Source organism: Gobio gobio (genome assembly GCF_949357685.1).
Source record: "Gobio gobio genome assembly, chromosome: 25".
Taxonomy (NCBI): Eukaryota; Metazoa; Chordata; class Actinopteri; order Cypriniformes; family Gobionidae; genus Gobio; species Gobio gobio.
In genome coordinates this window covers 22,735,828-22,753,908 of record NC_137121.1, presented here as the reverse complement: position 1 = coordinate 22,753,908, position 18,081 = coordinate 22,735,828, and the positions used below count along the sequence as shown (strand labels likewise).

Here is an 18,081-nt window from a genome sequence, read left to right as displayed (position 1 = left end):
GCGAGATGCATGCCGGTTAGAAAAGTGTCCGAGGGCGGTCCGCCTTGCTCTGATGTCATGCTGACGTATGACAAAAAACTCTCGCGAGCGAAAGGCGGATGTGTCGGATTCTGCAGCCGAGCGCAGCTGCTCTCCACCGACTGCGCGGAGCAAAAGCATGATGGGAAACGACTTGCTGACGACACAGCTTAATGCTTATTGGTTTAAACCATAGACTGTAAAAAAATATGGACGTAGTGTCCGTGACGTCACCCATAGAATTCTGATGAGCCGTTCTGAAGCGCAAAGTAGGGATGCGCCATCTTGGCAGCGCGTCATCGCGCGTCACTCCCGGATAACAGAAAATGGGCAAAAAGGCGGGACGTGGGCGGAGCTTAAGTGACGCGATGACTAACAGACAGCAGATAAATGGCTATCCACCTGTCACTCGAAATGGCCACGCCCTTAATTATGCAGAATTTTAAGGCTTTATATAATGTAAACGAATGAGTTATAAAAAAATTCACCCCCCTCACAGTTGTCATGAAGGGCAAAATGAGCCGTATAGACCAAAAGCACAATTTGTACCAGGCTGTAAACATGTTTTATTCTGCTCTAAAGTTGGGCATTTTAACATGGGGCTCAATGAGATTCTGCTCCCTTCTGGATCCTGTCCCTAGCGGCCAGTCGATGAATTGCAGTTTGAGGCACTTCCGTATTGGCTTCAAGAGAAACTGCGGGAGGTTGCCGCTTGGTTTTAACAACCGTGGTTCTTTTTTTTAAATGTTTGATTTTAAAACTCTGAGATCTTGTTTTTATGTGTGAATATTCCCAAACTCTCTAGCAAAGGCGATCTCTCTGTGGGTTATGTGATTTTGTCATATTTATAAAATATATATATATAAAAACATGTATGTAGGCCTAATTAAAGTCAAAATGATTGATAAACACGTCTTTCGAATGGAAATAAATAACAACAACTTTGGGTGTCTTGTTCATAATATTTATTTTCATATAAAAGTAACAGAACTTTTTTCAGAAAGTTTATCAGCAACAAAGCGCACGAGTGTGAATCCCGCGATATCCGCCTTTGATCTCGCAGGTGTCTGATCCACTACGAGAAGAGAGAACTGTCCGGCTTGCCAGCACTTTTTTCACTCCTCCCCTCACTGCAGCCGCCTAGTCTCGGCTGAATTTCAGGCGAGGCGAGGCGAGGCGCATCTCAAACAAGCCTACTGGAATCAGCCAGTCTACGATGTGATCTGCAGTAGCACAGAGCAATAGCCTACTCTGGTTTAAAGCGTTTGGGACAATGAAACAACGATATTTCTCTGTCGACATCAAATGCAATTTGGCGTATCCTTGGTTTATTTATGGAGCGTGCTTTCAGTGCGTGGTTTGCTCTTATAATCCCAGATTAACACTGAGACAAGGTAAGAGAAAATACAAATTTGCCCTGCAATCAGACTAAATACCATTTTTAATAGTAGCCTATTCTATTGTGTTATAGAAATGCACGTATACAATAGACTCTAGTTGTTAGTTTATAGTATATCAAATGATGCTGTTTAAATTGTGTTTGTGAGAAAGGTGACGAATTAAATCTTACTACAACATAACTTTACCCAGTCTTAACTTTTTCTTCAGATGATTCTCGACTGTTATACGACACAAATTATAGTCATACAGTCTTATTCCATCGAGAAGGATCGAAGAGTCTTTTGGTGGGTGGATTAAACAATGTTCTGCATTTGGATGTAGACAGTGGTCAGATTTTGGAGGTAACATTAATCTTTTTATTTCGTAACTTGTATCACTGACACCTAACGTTACCACAACCAGGTTTTACGTTTAACTTGTGCCAAATAGCAATGACTTCAACACAATGTGTGGTTTTAAAATATTATTTTTATTCACAGACATTATTAATGCATAAAGATTACTTTAACTGGGATAACATTGCAGTGTTTTCTTACCACTGAATTATCGGAACGTAGCCTACTTCTCTCTTTTGGTCAGGCTAAATAAAAACTTCTCGGTTGACATCATGTTGTCTTCAATTACGTGTCAAATCTCTCTGAAATCCCACTATTCACAGTGGTATATTTATTAATTATAACCTATTATTCAATAAAGATCGCTAAACTAACGTTAATCAGTCGGTAAAAAACGAAATGACCGTTAAAACCGACAGAAGAAAGCGCGTGCAGATCAGAGGCGCGCAGTAACGGAATATAGCCTACAAATAAGCCTGCGTATAGGCTATGTTATAAAAAAATTAAATCTAAAAATAACCTGCAGGGAAGGTTCTGGGAAGGTTCTCTTTTTGGTTACAAAAACACAACCAATAGAGAACGTTAGGGAAACGTTCTGTGTTTACTGGGTGCAAATTAAAGAGAAATTATTATTTTTAACCCTTCAGTTAAGACTGAAGTTAATTGAAAAGTCTGGCAGTGGAGCCTAATAGCCTACCTTAAATTATATATTGTGGATAGATAATAAGATAGTGTAGCCCTATGACGCACAAGACCTCTCCATAGCAACGTCTGTCAGTGTAATTTAATTCAGTCAATGAAACAAAAGCATTGAATGGAAATATCAGGCGCTCACGAAAGATTCTTTCCATCAACAAGTCTATTGTCTTGCTGTGGTTACAATACATTATTTAAATGTTAATTGTGTGATTGGTCAGTGAGAAAACATTCATGTGATCGGTTGCTTTGTATATGTTTTCAGAAGATCTTGCGACCGAGATGATAAAATAAAACACTATTTATTGAGATGCAAACTATACGATGTATTCAGATGCTTTTTTCATTTTTATTTGTAGAACTTCACTCTGGATCCAAACTCAGCAAGATGTGGTATGGTGAGTAAATTCTAATTGGAAGAAGAGGAAAAAAAGAACAAATGGAGTTTTGTGGATTAACATTCTTACTAATATTCCTCTATCCATCCATACAGAGCTCTTGTGAAAATGTAGTCACCGTAATTGAGAGATTTCAAAACTGCACATTTGTATGTGGGACGAATGGAGAAGACCCGAAGTGTTGGAAACTGGTAAGACATAAATATATAGAGCAACATTTTTGGCAGTCTCTGCCATTTATATATCCATACTGAGAAGAAATTTGTATCTTGACTCAACTCTATTTGTGCATACACAATTTCCATAAGACTATGGGTAAAAATATGGGTAAAACAATACCTGTGAAAAATCTATATGGAAAATGTATTCATATTAACAGTACATTGGGCCCTACTATAAAATATTATATGATCAATAAGTTGACAACATATGTTTTTACATTGCTTTAACTCATTAAATATACTCATTGCAATTTGCAACTTTTTTTGTAAGTTATAGAAGATTCAACCCATTTAAGTCAATTTAATGTTATTTAAAGCTGCAGTCTGTAAGTTTTAGTGCTGTAATGTTAGTATACAGAACTGCATGCGTCTTGTGGAAGAACATTGCAGCCGGAGCTACTTCTCTCTGTTTATGTCTATGGCGAGTCACGCAGGCACTGTGCTCCTCCGCAGCGCTTCCTCCCAGACCGGTCGGAAATAGTCCCAATATAAACATTTATTATAAGTGCACCATAATGATTCAGGGTAAGACAAAAACACGATTTGGAAAATGGATTAATGTTGTACATTCTCATTATATAATTTTTGTAAATCTTGAACACAAAAAAAGTTACGGACAGCAGCTTTAAGTTGAAATGACTTAAACAGCCAAGTTGGTTGTACTTAAATATTTAATGCAGCAACTTTTATTGCTTTTATTTATATATTTATTAACTTTTATTTTTTATAGGGAGCACATGCTTGCAGCTAGTAATTTTAATAAAAAGATGCCCTGTCTCTCTCTGCTTGCTTGCTCTCTCTTGCGCAAAACTTTCACCTCAGAGCAGTCAAAGTTTGCCATTCTGAAAACAAATTAAACACAGCATAATATATATAATATAATAATAATAATATATAAGCGCGGCTCTACAGGCTGTGCATATGTCTGGTTTCGGCTTGTTTTACCCTAAATTTTAAATAAACTTTTGTGAAAACGTATTAATGAATAAACATCTGTGTGATGTTTACTTTCAAATATGTGCTTGAGAACCAATGTCTTATTAGTTTGGAGTTTGAACTCTACTGTGGCAAGCCAATTTGACATTTTATAATTCCCAGAAAATGATATTAGCAATTACGTTTTCACTAGTTGATAATTCCTGATATTAAGATAATTTTTACTTGTAAACATTGCACATGTTTACAAGTAACCAGTTATTACTTGTAAAAATATGAATTCCTGATATAAAAAATGATGTAAGCACTTGACAACATAACTTTAAAGGGGTCACAAACTGCATTGTTTTGTTTCATAGGGTGCACTTCTAATGTTAGTATGATTTTTAAATAAAAAATTGTCATAATTTAGAAATAAAAGGCATTTTCCCTATTACGATGATAGCCTCTGATTTGAACACTCTGAAGGGGCGTGTCTGCTGTGAGACTTCAGTGTAAACGCCCACTGCTGTGATTGGCTGACATTTTTGCATATGACATCGCTAGTATTACATGTTTAACTCTCTCAAACTTTTAGCAAGTGTTTACTATTACAGCTCTCAATGTTAATTGAGATAAATAAATATTTAGGAAGGTTGCAGTGATGAGCGTTGTATCCGATCACAGACATGTTGAGCGCATGAATGCTGTGATCTCGTCATTGTAACTCAATTTCTGCACACCAATGAATGCTTTCATCATAACTAACAATGCAAACACAATGTAAATAAGAGATTCGTTGATTATAACTGGAGTTTTGGAGAGAGTCCAGAACTCAGTCACTGATAAACTGTTTGATTGACAGCTCCATATACAGCTCATTGAAAGCTCTGTATAATTTAGTCATATTCCTTGCATTAGGATCCTTTGGAAGGTAATGTTATTTTTATTCCAGTGATCCTGTATTGCTCTTCTCTCCTTGTCATCTCACTAACACGCCAGTGGGCGGGGCCAAAGTTGCAATGATTAAGTAGGCGTTGATTTTCTTCTGCAGAGGTGGTCTTTCACCTATCATAGATAGGCACATTCCACAACAAGTCATTCTCTTGGCCTGGTTACAATAAAAGCTGTTTTTGGACTAACAAGGAAGTTTTCAGTTCTGAAACTTACACGATATTATTATAGTATGATGACCTCTTATATGTCAAAAGCTCAAGGAAAATCAGATTTCTCAGTTCATGACCCCTTTAAATTCAATGAAAAGTTCTTGATATCTGAAGTTGCATGTTCAATTGTAGATATCTTTCAATTGAATACATGTTAAAATGGCTTGCCATATTGTTGCTCACTAATATTCTCTCTTTTCAAAGTTTCCCAAAGAAAGCAATCATTCCACTGAGGTTGTGGAAGGCACCGGGATCTCACCTCACACATATACACAAAACTCCCTGTCTCTGATTGCAGGTACATGAGAGGCACAAGCCGCTTAATGTTTTGATCTGCTTAGGCTTTGTGGATGAGCTGGAGGATTGTTGACCTTATCTAGCGTAACACCTAGGCTTTTATGGAGTATTTGTATTGCTTGCTCAGAGAGTGCTCCTCTTTTGCATAATACATTTATACCTCGGGTTTATAATGCATGTGGACAGATCCGAGAAAGGTTGTGTCAGCTTTTTCGTAATGAATGTTGAATGAATTTTATATGTTCAGATGGAGACCTCTATGCAGTAGCTCCTCTATACAGTGATGGAACCCTGCTGCAGTTTCGAAGAAAAGCTGGAAAACGAATCAGCGTATGGATGCATGACCAGTGGGTCTCAGGTAGAATCACATATTTTTACTAAAATTACTAGAAGAGAACTTTTAAGCATTTTTAGACAAACGTGTATTTTAAGTATGAACTGTTTTTCCATCTCAATTGTCCCCAAAGAAAGGTTATTTCAGATATAAGGAACTCGTAGATCTCACTCTGCCTAATCGGCATCTGTCCTCTAATGCTATAGAGAATGCACTTCAGTATAGTTTTGCTGACAGTTGGCTGAGCATGCGAAATTCCTGAAATGCTGACCATGTGCCTACTTACATTTCGGCACTCCCAAGCTTCAGCTATCCAAATACACCCTAGTCACTGTTTCTCACTTGAAACTCACATTGAAATGAATAAAAATGTGCAATGAGTAGTGGTCGACCGATATTGCTTTTTTTGGTGGCCGATATCTTAGAGAGCAGGGTGACCGATGGCCGATATATAATATAAATCATTTATATTTATTTTACTTCATATTTAATACATTCGAAATATGAAAATAAATAAAATTAATATACTGTAGACGGCAACTTCTTGATTCTGCAATCATTTTACAGTATTTTTCACAAATAAAGTAATTGTTTAAAAATATACGGAAGTAAACATTGTAGGCTAACATGGCACTCAGTAATCTGGTAAGTTTGTGCGCACTGGTAATCATATTTGTTTCAAATACAGACAAGGAAGCACTAATTTTACATACAGCACTGTGCAAATGACATTTATATGACAGTGGTGAGTGGTCAATTCAATATAGCGCAGCAAGCATATTTTAAAATCAAAGATTTAAAGTTTGTCGCATCTCCAGTGAAGCTCTACTCTCCTGTCTGCATTTACTTTGCACGGAGCGACCGTCACGCACAGAAACACATTAATGTAGGAAGAAATCACGGCTGGATTCGATTATATCTGAAGGATTGTGAAATTAAATATTTATTGGATTTGTTTTAACGATATAGATGCGTATTAGCTGAATGTTGACAGTAAATGAGAGAGTATTATAGCCTATTGTTTGCCTTTCCGTTGCTTATAATATAAAAGCAAACGCAATACTTCGCAAACCGTTACGTCTGTATAATAACGTATTAGAATGTGAGCGCTGTGTGATCAGGGGCACGTTCAAGTTCAAACTGGTGCGCAAAGTTTTGCTACGGTTTCCGGGTTGAAAAACATGGCTGCGTCCGAAACCTGAAAAATGCTGCCTTCGGAGGACACATTTCAAGGCAGGAAGGCACCAAGGCACGTCCGAATCTAATGTTAGCTTCACTTCCTGTCTCCTGAGTCCTGAGAGACCTTCATCTGATCGAGTTTTGAAGGCGGCATATATGTATCCTTCGCTGCCTTTGATATCCCACAATCCTGTGCTTTCCATTCTGTGACAGTTGAGCTGAAAAAAAAGATGGCGTCCGAAAGTTGCATTTGCTGGTCAGTTTGTGTGTAAATGTACGTTTTTTTTTTTTTTTACCAACATTTTCCACTTCTGATGTCATTTCTAGCGAGAAATTACTAATGTAGTTATTAAATATGTGTTTAGTTCTCACTAAAGCTCTCTCTATTTCGCTGTAGATCATTAAACTGTTACCCTGCCTAAGAAAGTCTGTCGGAAATTACTTTTGTGAGTTGCCTTTATGCACAAACGCTGCCTTACAAGCAATTGACTGATAGGTTTTCGGACGCAGCCCATGTTTCCTGGAAACGGTGTGCAATCATATTTATACATAATAAAGGCTAGATGTCTCTTCCGCGCTGCTGGCCAATGGAGGTCGATGTCCGCACCTGGCGGCCATCTTGTCACAGTCAGCTCGCTCACTCTGTAAAATGGTGCGTGTACTTTTTACATAACCATAACTTACTCAATTTTCTACAGATTTTCAAACAGTTTGGTTTGTTGTAAACGTCAGAGATGTAGTTATGACGCTGCATCCTTATTAATAATTATTCATAATTTAAAAATTATTCATAACCAAACCATTTGTAAACCCGTCAAGATTTCAGCGAGATAAGAGTATTTGTGTTCGTGCAGATCACTCACCTTACATCAGGTACCACAGAGCCCGCCAGAAAGCTTGCCTGTGACAAGAGGGCCAGCGGTGATGACGTTAGAGACTCCGCCGTAAGACATCTAGCCTTTATTATGTATATCTATGTGTGTAAAGGGGTTAGATATAGGTTAGATATCTCTTGTTTGGTGGGTGTGTCAAATATGTCAGCCCAATCAGCAGCAACATGTATATAAACCACACGGTTTATAAATTAAAGAGACCAAGTAAATGGGTCCAAGTAAAGTTGTTTAAAAATGTGTCTGCAGCAGCTCAGTATACGCAACAATTGAAGATATTAGAAGCCGTGATTGTCATAAGAGTTTAATAGTTAAAATATAGCATATCAACATGATGATGTAGTTGTTTATATATCGGTCAAACACTAGCAATGAGTAACAAAATAATTTATGACTTATTCTGACTCCCCCACAGAACCCACTTTTATCTCCAGTTTTCTGGCCGAGCGCAAAAATGACTCCTTGAATGAGAAGATATACGTCTTATTTCGTGAGAAAAACCCGGACACGAGCCCAGAAGCTGATCCTTGGATATCTAGAGTTGCCAGAGTTTGTAAGGTATGTTTCTCACTTAGATATGAAATATGTGATGGTTCTTTGTGAGGCTTCCTACATGTACCCACCATGTCTGAGAGAACCATTATTGTGGAAAAGTGACCTTCAGAAGCAATCCTACTCATTTTGAGGAAAGATGAATGGCCTTATCTTATAAAGGCATTTGCTTGTTAGGGTTACCATGAATTATTCCGGAGAGAGAGGTCTTACAAGGTCAGAAACTCATGCAGAGGTTCAACATTAGATTGAATTGGATAGTCCTTCAGCCAATCAGACCACAAGAGGCGTGATCAACGGGCAACGACCCATCGCTTTCTATCCGTCATCGTGATAATCCCTCCAATGGCGGGCAAGGTGGATAAGCCAGTCTGTGATTGGTTCCCGCAAAAGTGTAACAGAAGCAGTAGAAATGAGTGTACGGGTTTCCAGACTGAGTTGCCGGGCGAAATCAAATCGCTGGCAGATCAGGCTGGGTTTACCCAGTCTAGTGTTTTTGATTAGGCTCAGACAGTCAAAGCGGCGCTACCAAGCGTGCCGCACTTGTGCTGAAAACTGAACCCAGAACACCTTGATCGCCCCCATTCTATTAATGTTACTGGAAGAACTTTTGTTCATAACTTTGAAGGCCAATTTACACCACACAGACAGACGCCAACAAACAAGTTGGCCATTGGATTTATAATTTTATGAAAAATCAATGTCATGTGCACACTGCCCCAACGGACACAACAAAACTCAAGCACTCACGGAAATGGTCGAGCACCCACGGAAAAATACGAGATATTCCTCATTCATTTTAACCAATAAAAATAAAAGATTGAAGCTTTCAGACACGACTTTCTTCTCGTTTTATAGTTCATTTGAGACCGTTTCTATGGCGTTAAATGTCAAGAGCGCATTATTGTAACGCGAAAGTGCATCCATGTAACAAATCTCTCCGCTCGCATTCGGATTTCCTTCACTAGCACAAAACCTACTGGACAGGACGCACGCTTTCAAATATTGCTCTGCTTTCACTCAGATTTTACGTGTACGTGCTCAAACTTTGTCCAGTGTGCTCTCGCGAATATCTCCTTGCTCTTTCTCTGCAGTTGTCTTCTGATTTGTCCAGAAACCTGCCATTTTCACTACCAGGATAATTTACTAAGCATGCCCAGCACCTATACGCAATCTTTTCAAGGGACTTGCCTTATCGTCATGGCAAAGAATCGTGTCCAGGTCAGATTACATCAGAGTTTGTTGGAAAAACATACCACTCTGCGCAGACATTTCACGACCCAACAAATGGCGATTTTAACATGTTCAGGTGAAAACAAACTCCGACCAACGGCAACAGACGCCGACAGGGGTAAACCACTGATCCAACAAGTCTGTCGGATTTTTTGTTGGATCAGTACGTGTCGGTTGCCGTTGGTCTGTGCGGTGTGAATTGGCCTTGAGAAAGCCTTGCCGGAACGCTAGGGAAGATCCGGGAACGTTCCCTGTTAGCTGGGTGTTTTCTTTGTATGAAGTTTTAAGAAATAAAGAAAGCTTCCATATTTACAGCACGCCATCTTTGATTTTTAACGGGAATGACAGTGAAGCTGTGAGGGATAGACACATCTCTTCAGTGGGTCGTACTGTTATTTAATGCGTTCTTGGATTGTTGTGTTGACATTGTAAAAATCTTTACAAGAAAATTCCGTAGACAACAAACACCTATGATCTATGAGCTTTATACAGCGGATGCCATTGAAAACACGATAACCTAATAGCGCTTCTCTGAATTAGGTCTATGGCATGTGAATAGATGAAGATATCTGGGCTTGGAATTCAGTTGAATATTTTCCACCTGTGAAGATGTCAATCTCTCATAGGTGGATGAGGGCGGTCCCAAGCTGTACCTCCAGAATATCTGGACTTCTTTCCTGAAGGCACGGCTTGTGTGTGGGATTCCTAGCGAGTCGCTGTACTTCAACCGCCTACATGACGTGTTCGTCCAGCATGCCGAGGACTGGATGGAGTCGCGAGTGTACGCGCTCTTCTCCAGCAGCTGGTAAACCCTGCATTCTGCATTACTCTGTGTTACTTGTTAGGAATGTTCCCTTTTGGAATCAAAGGTTTCGTTTTCGAGAAGAGCATAACATTAGCATCTTTTTCAAATGAGAGCTGCTTTTTTGAATACTTTCATCTTCTATCATCGGAATAGAGAAATAGATTTTTAATGATAACTTATAAACCGTTAAAGACAACCTTAAGGCCCCATTCACACCAATAATGATAACTATAAAGATAGCCATTACGATAACTATATTAGCATCCACACCAACGAACGATAACTTGTCTTTTCTACGCGCTGTCAATGTTTTTATCGTTCATCAGCTGTTCTGAAAGTGATCAAACAATATTGTTTCTCTGTTATAGTTGTGTTGTGGACTCAATGATTTTTAGAACTATATCTATCATTTTCATTATAGTTATCGTCTTTAGTGTGAATGGGCATTTACTGTGAGCTACGAGGTTGTTAATCGATGGTATTTGCTTCTGTTGAAGCCGTCAGCCTGCATTATTCCAACCTATTTTTTAAATAATTGTGCTTAACAGCAGAATTTGTGATTCATGATGCTATACAGAAAATTCCACCAATCAGAGAGTCGCAACAAGCAAAACACGCCAAAAGAGTTCTTAACTTTTAAACCGCTAATCCAATCTGTATGCTGTAAAATGCACGGTAAAGAGGAGAATTTCGCGAATGATTATTCAGAGGCTCTGTGGTGAGCGTGGATGCGTCATCAAAATCTGCAGCATTGATTCGCCAACGCCTGTGGGTTGTTCCCCTGAGCCAAACAGAAACGATTGTTGATCATTAGTTTTACACCGTTTCAGTGTTCTGTTATTATATAACAATCTTTCTATTTACCCTGAACTTTTTTGGACACATCTACATTGTCAGTAAATAAAATACACCTGTTTTTACTCAAAAACGCCTAGAAACATATTATAATAAATAGCTATAACTTACTGAGGGATTGTTACATGTAGACAAAATTTCATCTGGAAGTCTAAAAAAAACTTAGTAAGGAAAAAATCCAAACTTCATGAAGTTCTTTTTGAGTTCACAGTAAAAACACCACATTTTTGCTGCCGTTTTTCTTCAAATTCTATTAATTTAATCCATTCTCAGACTAAATAAATGTAAAATTGGGACTTCAAATGAGCTAGATGGAAACTTAATGTTCTCCTATTTAAAATGCCGTGTGACACTTGATGCTAACTGCTAGAATGGGTGAGAAAAACAAAAGTAGAGGCAAGTCAGGCGCCACTAGGTCTTTAAGGGTTAAGCACTGTGAATGCCGACTGTACTAAAGCAGAAAAATACCATATGTCTGCAGATATTTAGGAAACATGCTAAATTCACCTACTTGTTTCTCAGAAAAACAATGCTATAGCCAGTTATTCTAATCTGCAATGGGTTCTGTGTTGGAATGTCTATTTTTGTTTTGGACTGTGCGATTCCGCCCACTGCCAGTTTACCCAGCTGTATTTTGACACCCCAGGTTGCCAGTGGGTGGAAAACACAGCGAATTGCAGCCATGAAAGCCAGCAAACAAACTGTGTCAGAGATCGCAGATTGTACCCATAAAAAGCCATCACTTTAATTTATTTGCATACATATGTGTGTTAACAATCTGTTCTTTTAACATTGCCATAGGAACTCTACTGCTGTCTGCATATACTCCTTGAAGGATCTTGATTATGTTTTTGAGAATTCTAACTTCAAGGGTTATACTGAGGCCATTCCCCACCCAAGACCAGGAACGGTGAGCAACAACATAAACGTCCTCAATGTTCTGTTTGTTTGCCCTGTAATGCACTGCACTGCCCAGTTAACCACTGTGGTAAAATAATATGTAGGGAAGTGCAATATGTCTCATATTGTTTCCAGATTTCTCCATTTGCTAGTGTTGAATAGCTCAACTGGTGTTCTGAGTCAAACTGGGGCCCAGAGACTCCCAGCGGGCCGCAAGGGGTCCATCGCAATGGGATCATCATATTTTTACATTAAAACATTGTAAACAAAAAACAAAAACAAAAAAAAGTACTGACTCTGAGTAACCTTTGATTCAAGTGAAGCCTGTCCACTGCAAATTTGTATTTAATTCACAGTTTTCCTAAGTTTTATTTTTGTGTATTTTTATGCCCAACAACTTCCTCAATCATTTTACTCTTGACCCAAAGGTGAATTGTCATGGGTTATTATTATAGACATTGTTGGAGAACCAAGGCTATTGTTTCCTCACAATAGCTATTTTAAATCTCCTATACTTGAGGAAATACGCAGTCATTTTTGCCTTGACCTTTGTCTATGTAACAATGAGATGGTTATAACCTCAAACAATGCTAACTGAAATAACATTAGAACTGTTATGAATCCATCTTTTCCAGTGTGTGAAAAACAGCAATTTCATTCCGCTTCCCACCCTCCGTATTATTAAAGACTATCCAGAGATGAAGGACTGGATTCATCCCATTCAAAAGGACACACCTTTCTTCACAAGTAATAAGAACTTTACCAAGATAGCCGTTGACCGAGTCCAAGCTTCAGATGAAAGAATGCACAATGTGCTGCTGCTTGCAACAGGTACATGTGGATGTTGTATATTGTTTCAAGATCTCTGAATATATATTGATGACTTCCTTCATGCCAGAGAAAATAACAATACACTTGATATAAAAGGCCCTTCTGTCATTACCGGCTTTTGTCTTGCCCCCCCCCCCCCCCCCCACATGCTTGTTTTTTTTCCTGTTTAAAGCATTCCGTCTTTCTTCTTTCAGACAAACACAATCAGAGTTATCTAAAAAAAAATATCATTGTTTTTCCAAGCTTTATAAGTAGTGAATGGCGGTCCTGAATTTGATGCCCAAAAAGCACATCCATCCATCATAAAAGTAATCCACACGACTACAGGGGGTTAAAGGGTTAGTTCACCCAAAAATTTAAATTCTGTCATTAATTACTCACCCTCACGTCGTTCGAGACCCGTAAGACCTCCGTTCATATTCGGAACACAAATGAAGATATTTTTGTTGAAAGCTGATGGCTGAGAAAGGCTTCTATTGGCATTCAGTACACTTATACTCCCAAGACGGATAAAAGGCACTCAGAACATCGTTACAAAGTCCATCTCACCACAGTGTCTCTACAATAATCTTACAATGCGACGACAATAGTTTTTGTGCGCAAAAAAAATCAAAATAACACCTTTTTCCAACTTGTTACTGCCTTCCGTGTATGCCTCCACGACGCATGCGCGAGAATATGACGCAGATCCGGCGTTCGGACAGATGACCCAGAAGTGATTTGTTTACAATCAGAGGAAGACGCGCGTATCTCAGCTGTTGGATTCTACATTGATCGTGCTTTAGGTCTCGGCGTAGTGCTCAAAATGGGGTTAGATTGCGCATTTCATGGATTCTCGAACCCCGGCGCTACGTCATATTCTCGCGCATGCGTCGTGGAGGCACACACGGAAGGCAATAACAAGCTGGATAAAGGTGTTATTTTGATTTTGTTTTGCGCACAAAAACTATTGTCGTCGCATCGTAAGATTATTGTAGAGCCACTGTGGTGAGATGGACTTTGTAACGATGTTCTGAGTGCCTTTTATCCGTCTTGGGAGTGTAAGTGTACTGAATGCCAATGGAGGCCTATATGAAGCCTTTCTCAGCCATCAGCTTTCAACAAAAATATCTTCATTTGTGTTCCGAATATGAACGGAGGTCTTACGGGTCTCGAACGACATAAGGGTGAGTAATTAATGACAGAATTTTCATTTTTGGGTGAACTAACCCTTTAATAAAGACCTTCTGAAGCGAAGCGATGGCTTTTTGTAAGAAAAATATAATTTTTTTAAACTTTACAAACTAAAATAACTAGCTTCCGGCAGACGGCCTATGCAAGTCGACTTGCGCCAAAAGAGTAACTTCATGACGTGATGTGAGTAGCGTTAAGCTTTGACGCCTAGGGCTGGGCAACAAACTGGGCAACTGGAGCGATTGCTAATGAGAGACAAGCATGACACATGGCTCGAGAGCAGTGGAGCTTTTATTATGAAAAAAAGCTTAAAAGCTTTAAAGCTTAAGCTTAAAAATCAGGGTGGGAATGCCCATCATACACTATGCGATTTCCTGCAAAAATCTGTCAACTCCGACTGCCCAAAACCTGCAGACTGACTTTGATTTTCAGCAACTAGCGTAGACTCCTCCAGACCGCAAATCGAGGAAATAATCAATGCAAAAGTCATGCAGTGTATTCCAGCCTTAATACATTTTCCATTATATGTACTTAGTACTGGAAATTTGTTCAAGCTGGTTCTTTCAGACCACAGTCTTACTCCAATACTCGTTGTTTTTGTTCTTCTTAGACAATGGAGGGATCCTCAAGATCCTGGAAAATGGCTCCAAAGCTTTTATCATCTCTGAAACACATCTGTGCAATGGCTCGGCCCCAGTACATTCAATGAAACTTGACTCTGAGAAGGTAATTAAGCCTTGCAAATGCTTTTGCCTTGCTTTTGAGTCTGCTGTTTCTGTTGCACATTATTCACTGTTGTTTTTGTCTACAGAGGAAGCTGTTTATAGGATATCCTGGTCAGCTGTCCGTGTTAGACCTGCAGAGATGTCAAGACTACAACGCTTCTTGTGAGGAATGTGTTCTTTCCCGTGATCCATACTGCGCTTGGACTGAACGAGGCTGCACGTCACAAACTAAGTATGCTTTATATCTTTTTATTCTTTTATTATTAAAAAGCTGTCATTTTTGATTGATCGAGACCACCTGGAAACCACATACTTTAGTAACACCCTAGCAACTGCATAGAAATGTGTTAAAATCGCCTAAACATCCTAGCAACAATCTAAAAACCACCTAGCTAACAAAATCAACGTTTTGCTAATGTTCCCTTAAAGGGTTAGTTCACCCAAAAATGAAAATTCTGTCATTAATTACTCACCCTCATGTCACTGGACACCCATAAGACCTCCGTTCATCTTCGGAACACAAATGAAGATATTTTAGTTGAAATCCGATGGCTCAGAAAGGCCTCCATTGGCACAATGCACTTTACACTCTCAAGACCCATAAAAGGTACTAAAGACGTCGTTACAAAGTCCATCTCACTACAGTGGTTCTACAATAAATTTATGACGCGACGAGAATAGTTTTTGTGCGCAAAAAAACCTAAATAACTAATTATATAGTGATGACCGATTTCAAAACACTGCATCATGAAGCGTTATGAATCAGCGAGTCGAATCATGATTCGGATCGCGTGTCAAACCGCCAAACTGCTGAAATCACGTGACTTTGGCGATCCAAACCGCTGAATTATTCTCGTCGCTTCATAACGCTTCGAAGCTTTATGATGCAGTGTTTTGAAATCGGTCATCACTATATGAGTCGTTATTTAGGGGTTTTTTTGCGCACAGACTATTCTCGTCGCTTTATAAAGTTATTGTAGAACCACTGTAGTGAGATGGACTTTGTACTAAGGTCATGTCCACTCTAATGCATTTGAATACCGCTATTGTGCCTGTTATGTGCTATATGTGTCACTTTCACACAGTTGCTAAAATATGTTACTTTGCACACTCTTCATATCATAGCGGTAAAATATAAGGGCAGTTGCGTTTTAGACCAAACATATAAATGTGGGTGAGTGCGACATCAGTGAATGGTGATGCTAAATAAATGGATCCTGCCAGAAGAATTGTGTGATAACTTTATGATGTCTGTATCATCTCAGTGAGGTTTTACAAATGCGCAGTAAGGCGCAGTAGCGTCTCAGTGTGGACGAGAAACTTTTGGAAAACGCTTGAAAACGCTAGTGTGGACGGAGGATCGTTATAAAATGAAAACATCGTTTTCAAATGTATCCGGATTAATGTTGATGTAAAACCACTGGACTGATTCGCAGGAGGTTGCTGGTTCGATCACAGCAGTCGCCACCACCAGTGTGTCCTTGAGCAAGGCACTTTACTCCATGTTGCTCCAGCAAGGCACCTTACTCCATGATATTCTATTAACATTACTGGAAAAACGTTTGTTCATAGCTTTGAGAGAACCTTGCCACAATGTTCTGAGAACATTTCCTGTTAGCTGGGTTAGAAACCCCATAGCAACAACCTGGCAACCTGCTACAACACCCTAACATTGTTTAATAATTGTCTGTTTTGTTTCAGAGGAGGAATACAAAACATTGCTAATGGACTGACTAACGTATGTCACCAAAAAACAGGTATGTTATAAGAATAATCTCGCAATTGTTTTTTTTAAGACAAAAGACAACCATCTTCCTAACTCATGTATCTTTAACAAATGTTTTTCAGAGGGAAGATTCAGACGTGATGTGCAACAATCAACAGCTCCATTAAGTATTCAACACTTTGTGCCCACTGATGTCCCCTTTTATCTCTCTTGCCCTGTCGATTCCCATCATGCCACTTATATATGGGAACATGGGGACAAGAGAAGCCCATGCCAGCAGACTCAATCAGAATGCCTCCTCCTCATCCCATCAATGATGGCTGACATGTATGGCAATTACAAATGTATTTCCCATGAACGTGATTACACCAAAACTGTGAATGAATTCAACCTTTCTCCTAAGTTTGCTTTTAATCATGCTCTCAAGCTCAGAGCACTGGACTGGTTAATAGCTGTCACTAGTGCCTTCTATCTGTGCTCGCTTTAAGGTCAAGGTAGTTATATAAATGTCAGTGCTTCCTTCCTCCAGCATTTCTGACCTGCAAGCTGATTAAAACCATCAGTAACACGTTGACGGGTGCCAGTGGTTGGCGGGTGTAGACTATGGGCTTATCAAGTGAGGTTTATAGGGAATTAAACACTGAAGTAAAAGCAAGAACATCCATCCTAGCAGATAACTCGCAATTACACGCTTGCCATCTGTTGAGTGTGTACGGTGGGGTCCAGTCTGAGACCGCAAATACTCTGACAGTTTTAGGATGTAGAATGTTTCTGAAGAAAAAAATATTATGAAGTAAAATGAAGAAATATTTCATATGCTGCACCATTTCTAGTCACTTTAAGACATTCACCAATTTAGTTGTATAATAATATAATATAATTACAAATCGATTAATCGCGATTTAATTGTCCACATCCCCACATACGCATCCAAAATAAAAGTTAAAACAGTTGTGTTTACATTGTGTGTGTGTGTGTGTACTGTGTAGAATATTATGTATATGTGAATGCTCATTCATGTGTATTTTTAAGAAATATTTGCCTGTGTATATATATTTATATAATTTATATCACATAATATAAATATTTTATATATAAATATGTATTTATATATACATAATTCTACACAGTACACACATATATTATGTAAACACAAACTTTTATTTTGGATTAATCGATTTGACAGCACTAAAATAATATAATATAATAATATTAGACATGTGCTGATACGGTCTGATATATCACGATAGTGAACATGCATGGTATTGGTATCGTGGGCACTTTAAAATACCATGAATAATAATTATTATAAATTATTCCGACTTTTAGAATGTGTTTGAAGAATATTTTTCCATCAATCGCTGAAAAGCACGACACGGCTGTATTCGGCGTCAAAAAGACACATGCACTGATGTAAACAAGCCCAATACG

The 18,081-nt window shown here is 38.8% G+C and overlaps 1 protein-coding gene across 1 annotated transcript; it reads left to right on the top strand.

Moving 5' to 3' along the window:
• The first annotated feature begins 1,159 nt into the window (after window positions 1–1,159).
• On the top strand, window positions 1,160–17,609 carry sema7a (semaphorin 7A (JohnMiltonHagen blood group)). The gene is made up of 14 exons (XM_079809064.1): window positions 1,160–1,412; window positions 1,627–1,760; window positions 2,810–2,848; window positions 2,944–3,039; window positions 5,355–5,448; window positions 5,695–5,805; window positions 8,266–8,408; window positions 10,262–10,440; window positions 12,097–12,205; window positions 12,831–13,026; window positions 14,810–14,925; window positions 15,011–15,156; window positions 16,626–16,681; window positions 16,773–17,609. Exons 1-14 carry the CDS (start codon window positions 1,292–1,294, stop codon window positions 17,135–17,137), a joined length of 1,905 nt encoding a protein of 634 aa, XP_079665190.1. The 5' UTR covers window positions 1,160–1,291; the 3' UTR covers window positions 17,138–17,609.
• The last annotated feature ends 472 nt before the right edge of the window (window positions 17,610–18,081 follow it).

Coding starts and splice junctions, on each gene's coding strand:
- sema7a (XM_079809064.1), top strand. CDS start 1,292: ATGAAACAACGATATTTCTCTGTCGACATCAAATGCAATTTGGCGTAT. Junction 14,926..15,010: donor TGAAACTTGACTCTGAGAAG/GTAATTAAGCCT, acceptor TTTTGTCTACAG/AGGAAGCTGTTTATAGGATA. Junction 16,682..16,772: donor CGTATGTCACCAAAAAACAG/GTATGTTATAAG, acceptor AATGTTTTTCAG/AGGGAAGATTCAGACGTGAT.